General features: G+C 39.2%; 1 protein-coding gene across 1 annotated transcript in view; it reads left to right on the top strand.

The window, feature by feature from the left end:
- Nucleotides 1-22,880, top strand: part of LOC137273373 (potassium channel subfamily T member 2-like) — a 155,815-nt gene that overhangs the window by 110,180 nt on the left and 22,755 nt on the right. Inside the window, exons 10-25 of the mRNA XM_067805994.1 lie at nt 5,761-5,925; nt 9,192-9,328; nt 9,700-9,763; nt 10,065-10,173; nt 10,688-10,796; nt 11,763-11,912; nt 12,773-13,011; nt 14,068-14,317; nt 14,980-15,085; nt 16,815-16,987; nt 17,446-17,517; nt 18,982-19,116; nt 20,268-20,379; nt 21,156-21,341; nt 22,253-22,384; nt 22,645-22,671. Of these exons, the coding sequence (XP_067662095.1) occupies nt 5,761-5,925; nt 9,192-9,328; nt 9,700-9,763; nt 10,065-10,173; nt 10,688-10,796; nt 11,763-11,912; nt 12,773-13,011; nt 14,068-14,317; nt 14,980-15,085; nt 16,815-16,987; nt 17,446-17,517; nt 18,982-19,116; nt 20,268-20,379; nt 21,156-21,341; nt 22,253-22,384; nt 22,645-22,671 (2,166 nt within the window). The remainder of the gene's footprint in view (nt 1-5,760; nt 5,926-9,191; nt 9,329-9,699; nt 9,764-10,064; nt 10,174-10,687; nt 10,797-11,762; nt 11,913-12,772; nt 13,012-14,067; nt 14,318-14,979; nt 15,086-16,814; nt 16,988-17,445; nt 17,518-18,981; nt 19,117-20,267; nt 20,380-21,155; nt 21,342-22,252; nt 22,385-22,644; nt 22,672-22,880) is intronic.

Below are 22,880 nucleotides of genomic sequence, written 5' to 3' on the forward strand. Positions count from 1 at the left end.
TTGGCCATGTCTCGACATTACTTCATATCTTAACAGCATGGAGAAATGCTGATGATGTCCTGAGTAATTAAAGACATTTGTCATCCAGCTGAAATGTAGATGAGCTAAGAAACAAAAAAACAAAAACTCTCCAGTACCAGGTACAATATTATTTTGATCATTTAAGTTGATCACTGTGATGGGGCAGATTTTCAGGTGATACTTTGCTGTCAACATATTTTTCACTTTTTTTGTGCTGTATATTTATTCGAAAACGGTCATTATTTCAGGTGGTTTTAAATATCATGTAGCGATATTTAGAAAACACTTATGTGAACAAATGTGAGATTTATTATTTCGATTTTGGCAGTGAGAACAGAACTTTTTTACTAAAAGAATGTAAGACTTGCGACAAAATGCGAGCGTTGACTGGTTTGGATAAACTGTTGTTTCACATCAATTTTGCATAAAGTTGATGGGGTTTTATACTGCTGCATATGTTGTTTTTGGCATGGATGCTGAATTAAACTATGTTTCTTTTGTATTGGTATGTATTGTTTTTAGTTAACAGGATGAAGGAATATATTTCTACTATATTTCAGCAATTTGAGTGATTTTAGGATATAATAATCATGGTTTCAAATTCCTTATTCTCATGATGATGTATCTACATTGATCCAAACTTTAGTGCAATACCTCTGATCATGCATTTTCTCAAAGAAATAAACATAAAAGACCTGCAGCAATTTGGGCTTTTTTTCCAACAATGAGCTGACGCTGATATGTAACTGAAAAACTCTTAGAAGTAGCTGGAAACCAAAGTCACACCAATACAAACCACCACAGACTCTACTAATTAATCTGTCATGACCACAGCTAATACTCTGACTCAAACACACTCGAGGCAAGAGTTCAGTAATGCTTTTATTTGAAGGCAAACATTACGTTACCCATTATGTGCTTCCTGCGTCCTCATCCAACAAATTGAGCTGTTAACCCCAAATAAAACGGATCCACAAGCGTGACTGCTCATCGATTTCGGCCATTACCAGTGGGGGGGCTCACCATTTGGAAGACACTTTGTACATAGTATTGATCACTGCCATTAATCACATGAGCTTGGTGAGCTGGTGTGTGGACATCAGACAGATGCTCGGGACAATTAGCCCTCCTTTGAATGTCAAGGCACCTCGGACTGCCCAGCTCATTCTCAATTGATGAAGTTACCAGCTCCTCGGGTCATTCCCTCACCTGACCTGTTGGTGTTGGTCAGAATAACTAGAAAGAATTGATTTAACAAAGCTCCTTATATGGAACTGTTGTACTTGATACTTACTAGAGCCCACGAAGGTCCAGGTTAGAATATTTACCTTCTGTATCCTAAGCTTGTCAACAGGATCTGGTGGTTCTAAGGCATGCTGACTTGGTTGACATGCTCCCAGTTGTGCAGATCGATGCTCATATTGTTAATCACTGGATTGCCTGGTCCGGACTTGCAATGTTGCTGCTGGTGGCCTAAAACTAAACTCATTCACTCACTCATAAGAGACAATTCCGAGTACATCATGGGCAAAATACTAATGATACCAGTTGTCCATGTAAAGGTGTAGAGTGTATCCTGCCCAAGCAGAAACATCTTAAACAATGGTGATGCATTGTTCACAGGAAATTGCACTTGTGGCAGGTTCAGATCCATCACAGGACTGAGACAGGTACTTAATACGAGACTTGAGACATAGCACAGCACACAGTCACTACAGTTATTCTCAGCCACAGTGATATTGAACTCAGCCTCATATCTGTGCCTGGTTGCCTGTCACTGGCAGATGTTTCTGGCCTGTCCACTGTTGTGTCCATTTATTATTAAGTAGTCAAAATCAGTAGGGGGTCAGCCTTGAGAGAGGATTCTTAAGTCAGCTGGGGACAAGAATGATGGGAAAGGTCATGTGACATCCGAAATGAAGGTATTGTGTTGAAGTGACACATATCGTGGTAAATATTGCATGCCTCATCGTGTTAATAAAATACATATGTAGAAGACCCATGAAGTCATATGCTAGTCATAAAATGCAACTAACAGGATCAGGTGAATAGACACGTCATTGTATCCCAATGCCTCGATCAATGCTCATGCTATTAATCATTGAATTGTCTGTCCAGACTTGATTATTTACTGACTGTCGCCATATTGTTGACTGTGGCATAAAACTAAATTCACACACTCACTCATTTATGTAGAAATCTTTTAAGGGCATAATGGTGTAATGCATAAGAATAGCAATATTTATGGATGTGAACTTATTTATTGTGAATGACATGGCATTTTTGAGTGTATGCTTGCTCCTTCATCAGGTGCCCACTGTTCACAGTAGTAGATATCCATGAATTCTGACTTTTCTCATTTATGTAGAAGTATTCGAATTTATTAGTTAATAAGGCAAGACCAATTATATTTCTTGTTTTATGGATTTTAGTCCTCAGAAGACCTTAGTAAAGGCAGGAGGAAAAAATAAAAACAAAACAAAAAAAGTGAAAGTAATATTCCTTCTGAAAACTACTTTTTAATTTGTTTTTCTTCTTACACATAAAGAGGTATAACCAGCTGATCCATAAAGCAACAAATTAAATTGGTCTGGCCTAAATAAATATTTCATATCTATTTAACATTCTAAATACCAAATACCACTCATTACCAAGTCAGTGGATCAGTGTGCACTACTTACAGATCACTGCCTCTACCTACTGGGTACCCATTTACTGCTGGGTTAGAGATTGGTAGTCTTGGGCACATACCACTTCTCCTATGGCAGGAGCCCTAGAATAAAAGACAAACATTCATTTGTCCAAATACAATCTCTAATTAGTCTCTTCTTCACAGCAGCAATGAGTTAACATCTGTTCTGCATATCCGTGTGCTATTTCAAGTTATCCAATCATTATTTATTGCCTAGTTTACTGCATCGAGTCTTCCCATTGTATTGACCAGTAATGATTTCCCCAGCATCCACTAACAACACAATTACAGCAGGGCAGAGTAGCAAGCAGCTATTGATATGCCTGTGACGCAGTTTCCCTTACCATCCGAGATTCTCAATTAACTGGGCTAATGGCTTAGTTATCTCCCCTTACATTAGTGTGAATCAGCCAATGGTTACTTGTTGTCCATTATAGCCTCTGAGCTGCCTGTTGTTATTTCAAGATCTTTTGGAAATAACTGGAACTTCTAGTCTAATTTTTGAGATCACGCATGTATGCAATAGTAATGTAAATATGGATTGTATATCTGTTCATCAGTAAGTCTTCAGACTAACATCATTTTCGAGTGAAAATATGTAAAAATACAAAGGTCAAACATGCAGATATTCTCGTTCTGGATCATTTTGAATTACAGAGCAGAGTTCACGTGAACTAAATATTGTTTATGTTTGTAGATGGTCAGACATTAAAACAAGATTAGCATGACCAATACACAAAACAATATGTTACTATTCCCATTTAATACATATGACCCGTGAAGGTCTGGGGTAGATTAGGCCTTCAGCACCCCATGCTTGCCATATAAGGCGACTAACTGGATAGGGTGGTCAGACTCCCTGACTTGGTTGACACCTGTCATCGGTTCCCAGTTGCGCAGACCGATGCTCATGTTGTTGATCACTGGATTGTCTGGTCCAGACTTGATTATTGACAGACTGCCATGATACAGCTGGAATATTGCTGATTGCGACGTAAAACTAAACTCACTCACTCACTATCTTATTTAAGTACATACATTGTAGAGTTCCCCTGTTTTGGAATAGTGGCATTTTTGGTATTTGTAGGGATGCATGAATCAAAACTCAGATTCTGTTTCCTGCTAATTGGTGAAATATTCCATAGGAAAAATCCATAATCACAGACATAACCTCCATTGCCCTTCTATAAACTTCCGATGCACTTCGGTGACTTCACATTCTTTCGGACTCCTGATTGATTTGGTATTTTGGTGAGGTTTCCATGTAGGAACATGGTTTTGCTCTTAGTTCATGCCAGGATCCTCCAAGGGGAGCATTAAAACTCAAGAAGCATTGAAAAAAGAACTTAATTAAGCACCCCCTGTGGTTGTGCAATCAAAGGTTTCCAACCCATACATAAAACTTTTTGTGGTGACCACATACCCCCTGTCAACCTCCTGATCCTTTGAAGGGCCAGGTTCTGTACAGGAGGGTCCCTTCACAACACCTGATGACCAGTCAGGTCCAAGACATGCTCAAAATGGTTAAGATCAGACTCATTCAGTTGTAGGATATGTCAAGGGGCTCTTGGTTCTTTGTGTCTATACACTGAAAATTAAAACCCACTGACAATGCGTCCATGATCTGTCCAGTTATATGGAACTAATTTTGCTGATGTGACATGGGCACCAAAATTCAAACACTGTTCTTACAAGTGTATTGTGCTACATATAGACCCAATGTTGTCCGTCAGATTGTGAACCATCAAGATAGCAGTATCTGTCATTTTAACATGACAATACACTTTCAGTATCGCTGTTGAATATTATTATGTAGAAAAAAATATTGACAGTGCATAAATGTTTGTTATTTAATGCCACACTCAGCAATATTCCATCCAAATGGCTGTGGTTTGTATCTAGTGATCAACATCATGAGCATCTTCTATGCAGTTGAGCTGTACTCAAGTCAGTGAGCCTCAGACCACCCAATCAGAATAATGACCCCATACAACAAGTATGGGTTGCTGAAGACCATTTCTAACATGCATCTTCAGGGGTAAACTGGAAGTTGAGTGGCATTCCTTAATCAAGCAGATTAAGCAGACAAGCTGATCCACTGAAATTGTCTGAGTTGACAAACTTCTTGATTGAAGAAGCATGGTCTGAGTTGACAAACTTCTTGATTGAAGAAGCATGGTTTCTAAGTTTCTTTGTATGCACATCAGCAAATATGAAAGAAACACAAATTTTGAAAATGTTTCAAATTACATGCTACAAGGTGATACCACAAATGGCTCATAATCTACAAAAAGACTAAAGTGCCATTAACCATGACTTTTAGGTGACATTACCAAATGGCACATAGTGTTGTCTAGTGACATCTGATTGACAGTATCTCAAAATATGCATGGTTATGAATAAAGATCATTTATTTGTTCACACATAGGACTCACATTGTTTTCTTATCATGATTTTGTCAGCAAACACATCAATCTCATTATTTCCCATGGTATTACAGTTTGACATGACTCCTTTTTCATTTGGAACTGAATATATATAACTGTCAGCCTTAACTGGAAGCTTTCACTAAAGCAGTTAATTTGGAAATAAAACTTTTAAAAGTGATTGGAATCTTTTATGAGTGCTTCATTGGGCTCGTAATTCCCATTGGTGTAGTGTCTGATTAAGGCTGTCTGTATGTGGATTTTCATGGAACATTTGTAGGTATTGTTCATAGTTTGAAACAAAGTTAGATATCCCTTTTACTGGTGGAGTATTGATTTGCACTTAATGTTCCAACAGATGTATGATTTTAGTAATTTCTAGATATTTTGTATATTTTTCTTGTTTCAAGCGAAAATTACTGCATATATGTTGATTTAACATGTTCTTGTTCTTCTCATTTTAAACAATTACAGTAAATGCTGACTATTCAATGCTGTTGGATACTAGTATCTGTTTGTTATGAGAAAATTTGGGATTTTCAGATCCACCTAAGGGAAGCAACTCTACATGGCAAGTTAAGGTGCCTCTGTCATAACTAAACTTTCATGTTTTCCTTGCAGTTTGAACAGCTTGCATATACTTGGTTGGAGAGACAGAAACTAGGGGGCAATTACAGCAGTCATCGTGCTCAGACTGAGCGCCATGTGGTCGTATGCACCACCACCCTCCATGCAGACACCATCATGGACTTCCTGAATGAGTTCTATGCTCACCCACTTCTGCAGGTGAATAATCTTACCTTACCTGTGAAATATGTGAATTTTATGATCGATGATATTGTCATACCAATCTACTCAAATATACTCAGATGTCATGACGACATGCATTCTGACATTATCTTTAGTCTCTTGCAATAAAGAAAGATTGCAAGTGCTTTGGATAAAGGTAAAGAAGTAAGAGCAGTGTTCTGTGATAGAGTGAGTTTAGTTTTACGCCGCACTCAGCAATATTCCAGCTATATGGCGGCGGTCTGTAAATAATCAAGTCTGGACCAGACAATCCAGTGATCAACAACATGAGCATCGATCTGCGCAATTGGGAACCGATGACATGTGTCAACCAAGTCAGCGAGCCTGACCACCCGATCCCGTTAGTCGCCTCTTACGACAAGCATAGTCGCCTTCTGTGATATAAGTAAAGCATTTGACAAAGTATGGCATAGGGGACTTTTAAATAAATTACAGTCATTTGGAATTAGTGGTAAAGTGATAGAATGGCTAAGTAGTTATTTAAGTAACAGAGTCGAGAAGGTACTTATAAACGGATATAACTCTAAATATATTCCTGTGTTGGCAGGAGTTCCTCAGGGTTCAGTTCTAGGGCCTCTATTATTCTTAACATATATTAATGACCTTGTGGATAATATTGATTGTAACATACGTCTTTTTGCTGATGACACATCTTTGTACATAATAATAGAAGATCCTGTTTTAACAGCAAACAGTCTTAATGACGATTTACAAAAAATATCAATAAATGGCAAGTGGAATTCATCCCCGAAAAAACAGAAACAATTCAATTTAGCAGAAAACAGATTGCCAGCACCAAACCCTCTTTATTTATGCAAGGAATTCCTATAAATGAAGTTGATGAACATAAACACTTAGGTCTTATATTTCAAAAGGATGCTAACTGGGCTGGTCAAATTAATAATATTGTAGATAGAGTTACTCCTATGATAAACTGCTTGAGAAGTTTGAAATATCGTTTATCATGTAGGTCACTTCACATTTGTACCAGTCTTTCATTCTGTCATTATTTGACTATTGTAGTCACGTCTGGGACAACTGCACCTCTGCTCAGAATACCACTTTAGAAAAATTATTTAGATGCATTAAGGACAATTTGTGGGGAACAAGAGGAACAAGCCATAACAAACTATATGCAGAAACTAAGTTCATTCCTCTTATTGAGTGAAGACGTATACAAAAATTAACCCTCTTCCATAAAATGATAAACGATAAAGCACCAGACTACTTATGTACTCTTGTCCCACACAGCGTTTCGGCCAATAATTCATACAACTTAAGAGATTCACCAAACTTACAAAACATTCGCATAAAAACAACTCTTTATTCAAGTACAGTAGATCTTTAGAATGCTTTACCAAATGACGTTAAAATGATACAATCCCAAAAATCATTTATTGAAAAAATAACCTCACAACCTGGACATCCATTTGGATTTGATGTGAATTATGGAAGTCGATTTTGTCAAATTATTCACTGCAGGCTTCGTCTAGGCTGGTGTGATCTGAACTATCATAAATTTGAACGACATCTTTCAAACGACCCTTCCTGTTCTTGTGGTACTCATTGTGAAGATACCCAACACTATCTACTTGTCTGTCCTAATTACACTGTACTAAGAAATGATGCTGAATATTACAAACATGGATACAGCTTAAAGACAATCTTATATGGAAATAGTGAACGATCTGATGTTGATAATCTATCCATCTTAAAATCTGTCTACCTCTTCGTCATTGATTCTCATAGATTTGATACTAAATGTGGTTGAGAATTACTAGCTCTAAGAAATATATTGGTTGTTTTTGAAACATTGACCATTAACTAGTTTCATGTGTATTTACCTTGTGGTTTGTCATGCGACTATCCTCTATTAGAACTTTGGTTATTTACTTTTGTAAAATGCATTGGAGATGCATGAACATAAGCTTTTAGCTTGTTTGCCAATCCATTCGTTTTTCACAAATAGATGTGTTTAAACCATCTTTAGTCTCTACGATAGGAGCTCCTTGTGATCAAATGGCACAGCAGAATGTATATTTCATATTTGTTAGATTTGTCTGATGCACTTTAGTATAATATGAGCCAATTATTGTCTGACATTTTGCCACCCCGTTTGATATCAATATCTTTTTATAAATTTTGAAAAAAGAAATCCATATGGGAACAGAATTTTTTGTTTTAGATTTATCGCTCAGGTTCTGTGTAGGCGGACAGAATGCAGCTACTTCATACTGTATCCAAACTGAGATAAGCATTTTACTTAGATAACATACACTTTTTCTTTAGCCTAGAGAAGCTGTAATTTCAACAGGTGAGTGATGAGTAGTAGCAATGATACTCTTTGTAGCAGTCATGACTGGTAAAAATATGACAGAACTATAGAAAATAATGACAGTTTTTGCCAACATTCGTTTTCAAGGACCTCACCAGACACACAAATTTTGGGGCTATCATGAGCTACACTGGGCAAAGTAGTATTACCCTGGACAGTTTCTCTCAGAACAATTTGTCCATCAATGGTAGTTACTATATGTCAACTATTATTAGCTGAGCATATGAAGCAATGCTCTTCACTTAACTCAGACATCAGACTGGTGACCCATTTCAAGGACTGTCATTGGTAAATTGAAGGGATTCAACTTCCACAATGAGTACATGATGTCTTGCTTCTGAACAGAATTACTATGCACCACTGATGGCAATGTATTATTTATGTTATACATTCACTGTTTATATCAAAATAATAGTTTGTATCATCATCAGTTTGATGAATATATTTCTCATTTTCAATATAAACTGTGAATTCTTTAGATACATGTTTACCGTGAAGATCCAGGGTAGAATAGGTCTTCAGCAACCCAATCCAACATCTACTTTCCCCTCTTGTTACAGGACTACTTTGTGGTGATGCTGTGATATCACAGACTGTAGTCTACATTTACACTCTCCTCTTGTTACAGGACTTAATAACTTTGTGGTGCTGCAGTGATATCACAGACTGTAGTCTACATCTACACTCTCCTCTTGTTACAGGACTTAATAACTTTGTGGTGCTGCAGTGATATCACAGAGTGTAGTCTACATCTACACTCTCCTCTTGTTACAGGACTTAATAACTTTGTGGTGCTGCAGTGATATCACAGACTGTAGTCTACATCTGCGTATACACCCTCCTCTTGTTACAGGACTTAATAACTTTGTGGTGCTGTTGTGACATCTACACTCTCCTCTTGTTACAGGACTACTTTGTGGTGCTGCTGTCACCGTGTGAGCTGGACTCAACCATGAAGATGCTGCTGCAGGTACCCATCTGGGCACAGCGGGTCATCTATGTGCAGGGTTCAGCTCTCAAATACACTGACCTTGCTCGGTGCAGGTAAACCAATGCTTTAGATATTAGTATGCAATAACAGAGAATACCACTTAAACAAACCTCTCATTTTGCAAAGTCTGAATAGTTTTGTTAAAAATTAAATTCTAGAATGTTTTTGTGTTGTTTTTCAAAGTGTGGAGCTCTGATAGGCCTAACATCAATGGTAAATGGCTTTTCAGTGAAAAAAAGGCCTGAAATGTAGAATTTTGTACAAATTAGTAAGTGGGCTCAAAACCCCATCAATAAAAATGTGTGACATTTATTTCCTTGGGCCAGAGAAAAAATCCTTAAATTGGTCATGTCTCCTTCTAAATTCTGAATGTCAGTGAATAACTTTGTGAGTCTTTGAAGTAAAGTCTATATTTACCCCCTAGGATGCAGGAAGCAGAGGCATGTTTTGTGTTGGCAGGTCGAAACCATAGCAACAAGATGACTTCCGTAAGTGTGTCCCATTCTGCAGACATCTCTTGCATACCAGCACCTTGAGCTTGTACATGCATGGATATATGCTTGATATAAATATCCTATGATGTATCAATACTTCCATCCATAAGCATATAATTATTTATTAGAATGATTTTTTCCTGTACTACCTCTTCACTGCTAAATCTATTCAACCAAAGACAGTTAGATATTCAAGATGGAGCATGAATTTTGAAAACTGCTACATTTCAGTTCCAGAGATAGCGTGTGACTACTACTGTTTCATGCACTCACTTCCTCTCTACTGATCTTACAGGACCAGCATACAATACTGAGGTCATGGGCTGTGAAGGATTTTGCCCCGACATGCCCTCTTTATGTCCAGATATTTCGTCCAGAGAACAAGTTCCATGTCAAATTTGCTGGTGAGTCTTTCCTTGCAGCAAACGTTCTGTGCAGTGATGGACTCAGATATGGAAGTACTCTTTCCTTCATGATTTGTATATGTAGTCTGTTTGCAGGGAAAACATACAGATGGATTTCACTTTGAATGTAAAAATAAATCGAAAAATGTGAAATTAAGATGGTGAATCCTCGAAGTTTAACCTTGCCTATTGAACATTTAAGTCTCAGAATATTATTTAGCTTAGGTTAGAAGTTGTTTGAGAAACAATCACAGATTCAATCACTATTCTTAGTTTCTATTAAATATGGCTCACTGTGTACAAACCTTCGCAGTTGCAACTGCTATCTTTGTTGAGACTGGCAAGCTCAGTTGTAATGGTGGCTTAGCTGACTGGCTACTGTGAAAATGCAGTGCCGGCAAAGGGAGGTAATAAAATTATCTGGTATTGGGCTATAAATGCATCCTGGGTATAGTGGAGATTTATGATGAGGCATACACTGGAGAGTATTGACGATGCATGTGATATATTGCAGACCATGTCGTGTGTGAGGATGAGTTCAAGTATGCCCTGCTTGCCAACAACTGTTTGTGCCCGGGAATTTCTACCTTTGTGACACTGCTGCTACATACATCTCGGGGACAGTGAGTGCCATTCAGTGTTGCAGTCTCTGGATACAATATAAGTTGTTCTCTTGTCACAAGGGCTCTGTGAACGAAGGAAACATAAACAACCATCAAGGGTACCTCAACCCATGGTCCCTGAGGGACCAGTGAACAACATATTTATCTTGCCGAACACCTCAATGTTAATTTTTAACTGTTTGAAGCATAGATATTGGATCATATAGTTCAGCCAACCTGTGTGAATTAAACTATTTCAATCTTGCATCATGCTTTTTTTTCCTGTAGATAGTGTCATAGTAAAGTTTGCTGCAATGTAATTCTCCTTCTTAATATTCACAGGGACTATATTTTAATGTTTTATCGTATTTTTTTTAGTGGAAAGAGAGTCAAATCTTTTTGTAGCCATTGCTAGATTATGCGGACGACACAAGAAAAACAGATTTAAATTTATCTCCCTTCCACCGGTAATTTCTGTACATCATGCGTGATTTAATGTTATTCGAGATTAAAAGGTAACTACCAGGAAGTACCAAATGAATTGCTATTGGCAGTAGGGTGTATTGCAATACACCTTGGTACATGGGGTACATTGAAAATAATAGAACAGTGCTCAGCCAATCAGACAGTGACACTCATGTAATAAGATAATAGAAAATAATAGAACAGTGCTCAGCCAATCAGAAAGTGAGATTTGTGTGTGAGGTAAGACAATTGTCTATATATATTTATCTCACCAGGAAGGCTTTATGTTTTGTATATCTGTTTGTGGGGAGTCGAGGGTGGGTTTATGTGCAATTACAGTAGTTAATCTAACAATGTGTCACACTGCAAACAAATACCAACTTCTAGACCTAGATAGGAACAAGTGGCAGATTATGAATTGTTCGTGACAGTAGACATCACAGACCAACTACAACTGTAAGTCTGATTCATTATGATATGATTACAAATATTTGCACATTTAGTGTTTTCGTATGCCTCCAGAGAAGGCCAGACATCCTCAGAGGAGTGGCAGCAGTTGTATGGCCGATGTTCTGGCAATGAAATCTACCACATCCAGCTGGGAGACAGCAAGTTCTTCGGAGAATACTGTGGCAAGAGCTTCACGTATGCCTCTTTCCATGCCCACAGGAAGTGAGTCAGATGGTCTTTTCTACAGTCAGTACAATGCTTTGTAATTGGGTTGTAGCTGAATAAAGTTTCAGTCCTGACAATCAACTTGTTATGAGAACAACAATGCCCTGTAATCAGTACTATACATTACTAACTAAAATAACAGTCCTGACAACCAACTTGCTAGCAGGACAGTGCTCTGTAATCTGAATGTAGCTGACTAAAATAACAGTCCTGACAATCAACTTGATAGCAGGACAGTGCTCTGTAATCTGAATGTAGCTGACTAAAATAACAGTCCTGACATTCAACTTGTTATGAGAACAATGCTCTGTAATTTATACATTACTGACTAACATAACAGTCCTGACACTCAACTTGCTAGCAGGACAGTGCTCTGTAACTGACTAAAATAACAGTCTAGAACAATCTCCATTTCTTCTCTTTCTTTCTATATTCACAGGAAGTAAGTCAGCTGATCCTATACATACCTTTCTTTGCCCATAGGAGAATACACATGATATTATGGGTGCCGTTTCCTCCTGATATATGCTGTATTGCATGCCCATAGGAAGTTAGTCTTGTGTTGATATATATGCTTTATCCCATGCCCATGAAAAGTGAATCTCCTAGTAAAATATGTTTGATTCCATGCCAATAGGAAGTGAGTCACAAGATGAAGTGAGTTTGTTCTTTGACCATCAGAAGCAAATCACCTTGTGATATACATGTTATTCCCTACCCTTGAGAAGTGAATCTCCAGATAATATAAATGCAATTACATGCAATAATCCTCCTTTGCTTGAAAATGTGAATATACACATAATTTTGTGAAACTACAGAAAGTAGGATGCACATGAGCAGCTTTGATTGTGTTACAGGTATGGTGTGAGTCTGGTTGGGATGCAGAAGGATGTGCCAGGATCTACCATCCAGCTGAACCCTGGCCCACGTCACATCATGAGGCAGTCTGACATCTGCTTCTATATGAACATTACCAAGGAGGAGAACTCCAACTTCATCCTGGCCCACCCGAACCAGGAAGATAAGGCAGAGAAGAACAGGCTGCCCCAGGGGGCCGAACAGGCTTCCAGGGTGGCCAGTATGATTGCCAGTGTGGGTGAGTGACCAGTATGATTGCTAGTGTGGATGAGTGACCAGTATGATTGCTAGTGTGGGTGAGTGACCAGTATGATTGCTAGTGTGGGTGAGTGACCAGTATGATTGCCAGTGTGGGTGAGTGACCAGTATGATTGCCAGTGTGGGTGAGTGGCTACTATGATTGCCAGTGTGGGTGAGCAGCAAGTGTAATTGCCAGTGTGGGTGAGTTGCCAGTATGATTGCCTGAGTGTGGGTGAGCGACCACTATGATTGCAGTGTGGATGAGTGACCAGTATGATTTCCAGTTTTGGTGAGTGTCAGGTATGATTGCCTTGTAGGTGAGTGATTAGTATGATTGCCAGTATGGGTGAGTTGCCAGTATGATTGCCAATGTTAGTGAGTGGCTGCCATGATTGCCTTGTGGGTGAGTGACCAGTATGATTGGCAGCGTGGGTGAGTGGCTACCATGATTGCCTTGTGGGTGAGTGACCAGTATGATTCTCAGCGTGGGTGAGTGACTAGTATGATTGCCAGTGAGGCTGAGTGGCTAGTATGATTGGCAGTGGGTTAGTGGCCAGTATTATTTCCCGAGTATGGATGAGTGACCAGTATGTTTCGCAGTGTGGGTGAGTGGCTAGTATGATTGGCAGTGTGGGTTAGCAGCTAGTATGATTGCCTTGTGGTTGAGTGACCAGTATGATTGCCTTGTGGGTGAGTGGCTAGTATGATTGCCAGTGTGGGTGAATGGCAGGTGAGATTGCGAGTGTGGATGAGTGGCTAGTACGATTGCCAGTGTGAGTGAGTGACTAGTATGACTGCTAGTGTGGGTGAGTGGCCAGTGTTTGAGAGTGCAAGTGTGATCACAAGTGTCTGAGAAGGCCAGTATGATCATCAATGTTTGCGAGGGCCAGTATGATCACCAGAGTTTGAGAACACCAAGATGATTGCCAGAGTTTTCTAGTGCCAGTACACTAGCCATTGTTAAAAATACTCGGGAAATTGCCTCCGATGATCACAAAAGAGAGGTTAATTCATTTGCTGTTTTCATAATACCAGCCAATGCCACCAATTTCAGGAACTGTGGCTCTGGAACTTCAACACACTCGTATTGACAGTGAAGCTGAGAACATTACCCGCCAAGGTAGTAAGCGGACTCGCTTGAGTCTCCCAAAAGGTCTAAATATCCAGAGTCTCCAGAAGAGGCCCAGCATAGCACCCGTCCCAGCATTCCTAGATTCCAGCAACATTCAGATCAACCTGTCAGGGTCTGACTCCGAGTCTGATGACGACACAGCTAATGATGAGGAGTATGATGAATACCCAGAGTGAGTGCAGTATGCTGGGCTGTCAACAATCACAATAGTACAATAAAAATGTTTTAGTTAGAGTGGCTGATCTCTTGAATAATTACATTTTTTTGTGAATATGAAAGCTATGAAAAAGCTCTTGCATGAAAGTACAACTTTGTAAATATGCCATTATGTATGACCAGTAGAATTATTTTTCCGTATTACACAAAGAAGCCAGCAATACATTTTTTAGTACTTCACATCTGTTATTGCTAAAATAATAAATTTCTATTGATTTTGCAAAGTCTGTACGTAATCTGATCTCAACTGTTTACAAAATGTTTTGCCGCCTAATGCCATCACATTGATCAAAAGAATATCTAAATTTTATTTGGGTCTTGCATAAAGGAGGGCCCATGGGGTAGTCTGGTGGTTAGCGTGTTCACTCACCACACTGAAGACCCGGTTTGATTCCGCACATGGATACAGTGTGTGAAGCCCATTTCTGGTGTCCCCTGCAGTGATATAGCCGTAATATTGCTATACTGCTATAGCATGAAACAATACTCACTTGTCACTTGCATAAAGGAAAGTGTACTTTTATTTTGACCATACTGTTTGTACTGACTGTTTAGCATCAATATTTAGGATTTATTCATTGTCAACAATCATTCTCAGTTGAAACATTATGTTTTCAGATATGTGCGAGGATTCCCACCAGTAACGCCCTATGTGGGCACGAGCCCCACCTTGTGTCACCTGATGCGAGAGAAGCGCCCTCTGTGTTGTCTGCAACTCATGCAGGTACAACCCACGTATCATGCAGTTCAGTACAATTTTGACTCATATTGGTGGATACATGTTGTTATCGTTATGGTGAAGTTGATGTACGTCCGTCGCTCTCTGCTTTTTCTTCTGCACTGTGGAGGTCAGCTTCTTTCTTGCACCAGCGGGGTTTTGCCACTGCAGGGATTTCCTATAGCAGGGTTTTCCCACAGCGGGGCTTGCAACAGCAGGGATTTCCCACAGCAGGGCTTGCAACAGCAGGGATTTCTCACAGAGGGGCTTGCAACAGCAGGGATTTCCCACAGTGGGGCTTGCGAGAGCAGGGATTTCCCACAGCGGGGCTTGCAACAGCAGGGATTTCCCACAGCGGGGCTTGCAGCAGCAGGGATTTTGCATCAGTTTTTACTGAAATTATCTTGTCAGAAGTGGTTAGCAAACACACTTTGCTGAAAATGCAAGAAAACAGAGTATTGCAGGAGAAAATGAGATTTTGATGGAGCTTTCTGCATAGGTGTTGTGCAGGTGATGTTAAATGAGGGATTTGTTGTACAGATGATTTTATAAAATGGGACTTGATGTACAGATGATGCTGTAATATGGGACATTTTGTGTGGTTGATGTTTGAAGACAGGACTTGTGGGACAGTTGATGTTATGATATAGAACTTCTGGTATTGATAGGATTATTGACTGAAATAATATGCTTGGATGGGAGAGAGAAAAGTATTGGAAGTCATTGATTGTGACAATCCAGTGTCATGATGACCTCCTACACATGTAGGACTCTACCTGAGATGAATGTTTCTGAAACCTATCCTTTTCATCCGTAGTTCTATCTCCACTAGATTCTGATGTGAGTGTAGCTGCTCCTTGTTAATCATAGTGGCACATCTCAAGTAGAATGTAGCTACGCAAAGAACTTTGATGTCAGCCTTTATCTGTACTCTTTGTGCCTCTCTTCAGTTGTGGAAGCAGGTGCTTTTTGTCTGTTGCATATTGTACTACTGTGGTAATGGGCAATGGTGGTATTGTGGTGTCAGTTTCTGTACTGTGTTATTACATGTTTCAAACCAGTTACTTGAAGGATCAGTGCACAGATGTCTGTAATAGGTAGTGGTGATTAAAGGTACCGACAGCCTTTTTCATCAGAGTTTCAGTTACAGATAAGTAAACACAAAGAAGCAGCAAGGTAATGTGTTCATAAGAAGTGCAAAAATAATTCTTTCTATATTATAGTTTCAATGTCACCACATTATGTTCAAATGTATAAATAATACTGAACCTGCAGATGGTTCTAAGGAATGTTTCAAGGATTTTAGGAAGTTTTAGAGTTTGGTAATATTTTGTCAGAACCATGAAAGATTGTCATATGACTGTCACTGTAATATGCGCCATTGGGCTTAGAATATTCACAGAACATCATTAAATCTGTTTTAGACACAAGCAGTAATGGAGACACTTTGTAGAAATGTTTGTGACGAGTAGATGTGGAATCAGCAGTTGCTGCACATCAATATAAGCCTGTTGCCTTTTCCATCTGTAATGTGCACAGATAGTTTTTAAGTTTCTAGTCATGGGACTTGAAAAGTTTCTGACAAACTGGTCGAGAAGTTGGTAAGAAGGCGCTTATTTGAGCAGGATTTTATACATTGATTTGTTGTCAGTAACACACCTTTCAATAAGGCATTAACCCCTACCTGTGTTTTCAATAATGATTAGTATATAATCCAAGATGGGTGACTCTTCAGGCCTGCGATCACTGTGACGCTAAAAGCTGCAAGGAGTACAACTGGCCCAACCCTGCGGTGATTGTAGCAGCGGACTTTGCCAGTAATGGCCTCTATAATTTCATTGTGCCTCTACGATCTCATGCCCGCCCCAAGAAGTCACTCAGTCCAATCGTCCTGCTTCTTGAAACTGAGTGAGTATTGTACATCATCTCAAAGATAACTTTGATGGTATGCTTCTATTAGTCTGTCTGAGGTTGGTCAGTGTCAGTATCAGATACTCAAGGAAATCTCAGTTACACCCAACTGTCATGACTCTATGTACAGGTCAAGAACAGGATACAGATTTTATCAAGGCTAGTGTGCTGTTGTACAAAGCAAACTTATTGCTGTTTCATCCTGAGAGGATTTTAGGTTTTCCCAGTTTTGCAATATTCAGTGCAGGCCTATCTGTAATATATGTGACTGCTGTAACAGAGAATAGGTTGTATCATAGGAAATGACTGAACAATCATGGCCTCGTCCATGACTCTAACCTTGACCTTGATCCTGTGAATGTTACATATTTTAATGTTATAGACTTACTTATTGTGAAAATATGAATTCCTTCTTTGTTTGCATGACCATGTTTGATATACTGTTTCTCTCGTAGACCGGAGCCGTCATTCCTAGAGACCATCTGTTACTTCCCTCTGGTGTATTGGATGAAAGGCTCTCTGGACAGGTAAATGGTCCAACGCGTCTGTTGCATCCAAGTAGCCCAACTCAGTGCATGTGTGATGTGTAGACTAGAACCTTGTCAGAATTTGATGCAGTCTGTATATCACTGCAAGACTGTGGTACATAGAATCCTGTGGGCTGTCATTGGGCAGAGCAGTTGCTGGTTTCTTTTCTGCAGGAATAAACCAGTGGCTTCATGTGTTGGTTCAAAATTGTGTCAACACTGCAAAATGTATTCAGGCAATAGAGAAACAGTTTGTTACACACCCCTGAAGTATTTATAATGCTACCCTGTTATCACAGTTCTCTATGTCTACTGCTAGCCCCTTAATTAATGTATGAAAAAAACCAGCCAGACATCAGGACTGGTTACTTCAAAATCTGTGTATGAAATCAAATGTTACTATCCCCAAATGGATCTAACTAGACCAGACATTTTTACTCAAATGTATGGAACAGGTTATCCAATGTTTTCATCAGACCATCGGACTGGCTAGCTGTAAATTTAGACTGTCTATTGATATATCAAAAAGATCCACTGCTTTGAGAATCGTCTGATGTATTATCATATCATGCCTGGTCTATATGTCATTTGTTCGTCTGTGGTTTAGAGGAAAGGGGAAGGTGGATTGTTGAAAAACCGGGATGTGTCTTCCCTTGGTACTACTTGTCACCCTTCCTGGTGCTCAACATAAATACACTAAAACAAGGATGGGTTGGCCTGGAGGCTCTGAGTGGGGTATCCAGGTGGCTGTGGCACAGTCCTTGGATAGGTGACAGTGGACTCTTGAGAGTCTTAAGTACATCAGTCCTGCCCCACAGCAAAGCATGTGATACATGTGGTCTCACCTAAGGCAAATGAGTTGGTTAAAAAATTGCCTCAGTTCTCCTAGCAGAAAATGGGTACCTGGTTGGAAAGTCCTTTCTAGCACCTTTGATGATACAATCCTTATTTATGATAATCTTAGCATATTTGTACCATGCATGTATCCATGCTTAAGCATTCTCAGTGCACACTGTATGTGTACAGCCCACAACATGACTCAATTCTCATACTATTGTTCCTATGTTTACAGCCTGGATGACTCAATTCTAGTACTATTGTTCCTATTTTTACAGTCTGGATGACTCAATTCTCATACTATTGTTCCTATTTTTACAGCCTGGATGACTCAATTCTCATACTATTGTTCCTATTTTTACAGTCTGGATGGCTCAATTCTTACACTGTTGTTCCTACTTTTACAGCCTGGATGGCTCAATTCTTAGACTATTGTTCCTACTTTTACAGCCTGGATGACTCAATTCTCATACTATTGTTCCTACTTTTACAGCCCACTTGACTCAGTTCTAATACTATTGTTCCTATTTTTACAGCTGACTAAATTCTCATACTATTGTTTCTCATACTAATGTTCCTATGTTTACAGCTGACTAAATTCTCATACTATTGTTCCTATGTTTACAGCCTGGATGACCTGTTACGGGCAGGAATCAACCATGCAGGTAATGTTGTGATTGTCAACAAGGAGAGCTCCACGTCCAGAGAAGAGGAGACGCTGGCTGACAGTAACACAATTGTATCTGTACAGACTATATTCAGGTAGGTACTCGACACAACTTTTCTACAAAGCATGATATGGCTCAAAATCCTTTTTAAAAATCAACATTTGACATGATGTCTGACGTTACTCTCACATTATGCTGATGGCCAATGGAGATTTTGTGTCTCCAACTACCTTTGCTTGTCTGGAGAAGCGACTGAATGGAGCAGGTGTTCAGGCTCTGTGTGGTTGATTCATTTTCATCTTATCAAAACTGCATGGACCAAAGGTCCTGATGTGTGTCACGATGTGTCATTAAACTGTCACACTTTAAGCAAAAATCACCAAAATCAGCTGAGTTTAGAATTTGTTCACTGACACTATGCTCATCATAACACAAATCCGTGGTTTGACAGGTCAGACAATGAACCTTGGTGGTACCTGTCATCACGCCCCAAGGACATGAATCAGTGCTTGTATGTCCATCAATGGATTTTCTGGTCCAGATGTGATTATTTGCAGACTGCAGTCATATTTCTGAAATATTGCCGATTGCCACATTTATAAATCAACAACATTATATTGATGTGATGTAATGTTACTGAATCACTGTTACTCAAGACTAGGTAACAAAAGCTAGAGTCATCCATTCTTTCATATTCAGTGAATATACTGGACAAATTAAGTTAGGGATATTGATATTTTTATGATTGATATTTTGTCAGTGTGTCAGTGAATAAATGTATCATTATTAATGATTTCAAACTTTCCAAATATCTCTAACTATTTTTGTCCTGTATAAATGGATCTATGTAATGCCAAGAGATTACGCCCTTTCCTCTGATGTCATTGATTATGGTTTTAATGAGTGTACAGTTGGTAGGAAGTTGTATATTATGTATCACTGTATACACACCAGCCAGAATTCTTCAATCTTAGGACCAGCTCCCACCTACTGTGCCAACTTTCCGACTCTCCTCATTTGATAAACGGTCATTCTTTCATGCAGCGTCAGGGCTATGGAATTCACTGCCTGTCCAAAGACTGACTGCTTTCAAGTCAAAGCTGAAGACTTATCTTTTTTACCTCTGTATAGTTTTGACACTCAAACTCTTATCCTGTGCTTTGAGCATGCACTAATGTGTGGATTATAGCACATAATAAATGACCATTATTATTATTATTATTATTATTTTGTGTTTTATTCCAGGTTATTCCCTACAGCCAACATTATCACAGAATTATCACAAGCTTCCAATATGAGGTTCATGCAGTTCCGAGCCAAAGACAGATATGCCCTCACCATTTCCAAGTTGGAAAAAGTAACTAGAATAGCTAGGACAGAAATCGTAATAAGCTTAGATCATAAGCCAAGCAACCTGTGAATATCTGGCTTAGAACTGATCTTCAGTAACCCGTGCTTGTTGTAAGTGACGACTAATGCTGACTTGGTTGGCAGATGTCATCAGTTCCCAATTATTCAGATCGATGTTCATGCTGTTGATCAGTGGATTGTCTAGTCTCTAGTCCAGACTCGATTATTTACTGACTGCCGAAATATAGCTGGAATATTGCTGAGTGCAGTGTAAAACTAAACTCACTCACTCATAAGCAAAGCTGAGTGATGTCATACGACACTGTTGTTCCGAACAGCTTGAGACTGTTGATTAAAACTCACAGGCCTGTGGCTGATATACGTTATTTATCAACATTGGTGTACTGGGTAAATAGGTATCATAATAAACTGTAATATAACTAATAATACACATGTTAGGACATAATCCATTTGACTGGTTGATCTGTTAACCTTTACAGGACCACTTTTGATTGATTGCTTGGTGGGTGGGTTGGCTGGTTGGTTGGTTGGCTGGTTGCAAACATGTTCCCTATGAAACATTTGTCAGGTGAAAATTATTTGACACAGGATATAAACTTAATATTAAATGGGAAGCTAATTTTATATCCTGAAAAATACAATCATGATATAGTTCATTAATAGTTTTCATATGGTTATAAACAGTTTCAAGACTGTTTGGGGGCTTTGCCCAATTGTGGACAAGTTTCAGGTTCTCTGAGAGCACTCTGTGTTTGTTTCCAGAAAGAGCGTGAGAGAGGATCCCACATATACTACATGTTCCGATTGCCTTTCGCAGCAGGTAATGTGTTCAGTGCCAGTATGCTGGACACGCTGTTGTACCAGGCATTCGTCAAGGATTATCTTATCACCTTCGTCCGCCTCCTACTGGGCATAGACCAGGCAGTGGGGTCTGGTCATCTTGCCTGTGTAAGTTCAAACGCATGCCATTTATCATAATCAACTTAAGTAGCAAGTACTTGCTCCAGCCTTTTGGGATTCTAGGTTTGAATTGGTACATCAAAACCTGTGTTGATGAAAAGACTCAACAAATAAGACTTGGAGTCATTGTGGGCCCTTCTCCCTGACAGTAGGGAGATTTCTTCATAGAATCATTAGCTGGAACAGACATGAATTCACACCATTGTGTAATTGTTTAGAATGAAAGATACATGAATACATTTAGTGGGTTTTTTTTGTTTAGAATGAAATGTGCATGAATTTCTTCCTCCATTGATGGATGGCTTAGAATGAAAGTGACATGAGCACAATCACTTTTGTATGCTTCAGTCCACATTTTGACTTGTCTTTCAAGAAATTATGATAACCCTGTGAAGGACCATTCTAGCAAAGGTCTTCAGGAAACCATGCCTGCCATGAGGCAACTAATGGGATGACCTGGTTCAGACTAATGTCATCATATCAAGATTGGTATCCATGCTGATACTGTACTCTATTATGTACAGACAGCCCCAATATGTCTGGAATATTTATGAGTGAATAAAGAGAGGATTCTCAGATTTACGTTTCAAGGTTTGTCAATTCAAGCTGGGCCAGAATTGATTTTCAGTAGTCCTTGTTTGTTGTAACAGGCGACGAATGGGATCAGGTGGTCAGGCTTGCAGTTGGGATATGAGACATGTGATCGTATCCTAGTTGTGTAGATCGGTGCTCATGCTGTTGTTCTCTGGATTGTCTGGTCAAGACTCAGTTATTTACAGGCTGCTGCCATATAGCTGTAACATTGATGGGTCCTGCATAAACCACATTCACTCACTCACTCACACACTCACTCACTCACTCACTCACTCACTCACTCACTCACTCATTCCTTTCCACAGATGAAGATAACCAAGGATGACCTATGGATACGTACATATGGCCGCTTGTACCAGAAGCTATGCTCAACTACCTGCGAGATTCCACTAGGCATTTACCGAACCCAGATCCATTCTGGATCTGATATTACCTCGGTGAGTGTTCTACATCCTCATAAGTCTTTTTTTACCCCCAGCTTGTGTTTATTGTATCAAATCCTATTTTCCTGTAATAGTAGGCTCGTGAAAGCCATTTCTATGTAATTCGTATCTTTTTTTCCCTTTCTGGTCAATAGTGGGAAGATTGTTCATTTTCTGCATTGTCTTCTGCATGACTTTACTGAATGACTGCATTCTTGTAAAACTAGAATTTCAACAATTTCTTGACATGCTGAATTTTATTCTTTTCTGTATAGAGCGGTATGGGTCATTCTCCTGTGAAAGTAAGTTCTGTTTATCCCATGTACCCCCCTGACAACCAGCTATGTGCAGGTGATTGGCCTGAAGAACCCACCCACTTCCTAGTAACACCCAGATTTAGACAACAAATATACTGTAGAAAATCTGGAAAATGTTTTGGCCAGGACAATTTTATTTCTTGTTTTACAGAACCTATCTGAAACTGAAAGATGTAAAAACAATCTTGTTTATT

The sequence above is a fragment of the Haliotis asinina genome, chromosome 2, assembly GCF_037392515.1.
Source record: "Haliotis asinina isolate JCU_RB_2024 chromosome 2, JCU_Hal_asi_v2, whole genome shotgun sequence".
Classification (NCBI taxonomy): Eukaryota; Metazoa; Mollusca; class Gastropoda; order Lepetellida; family Haliotidae; genus Haliotis; species Haliotis asinina.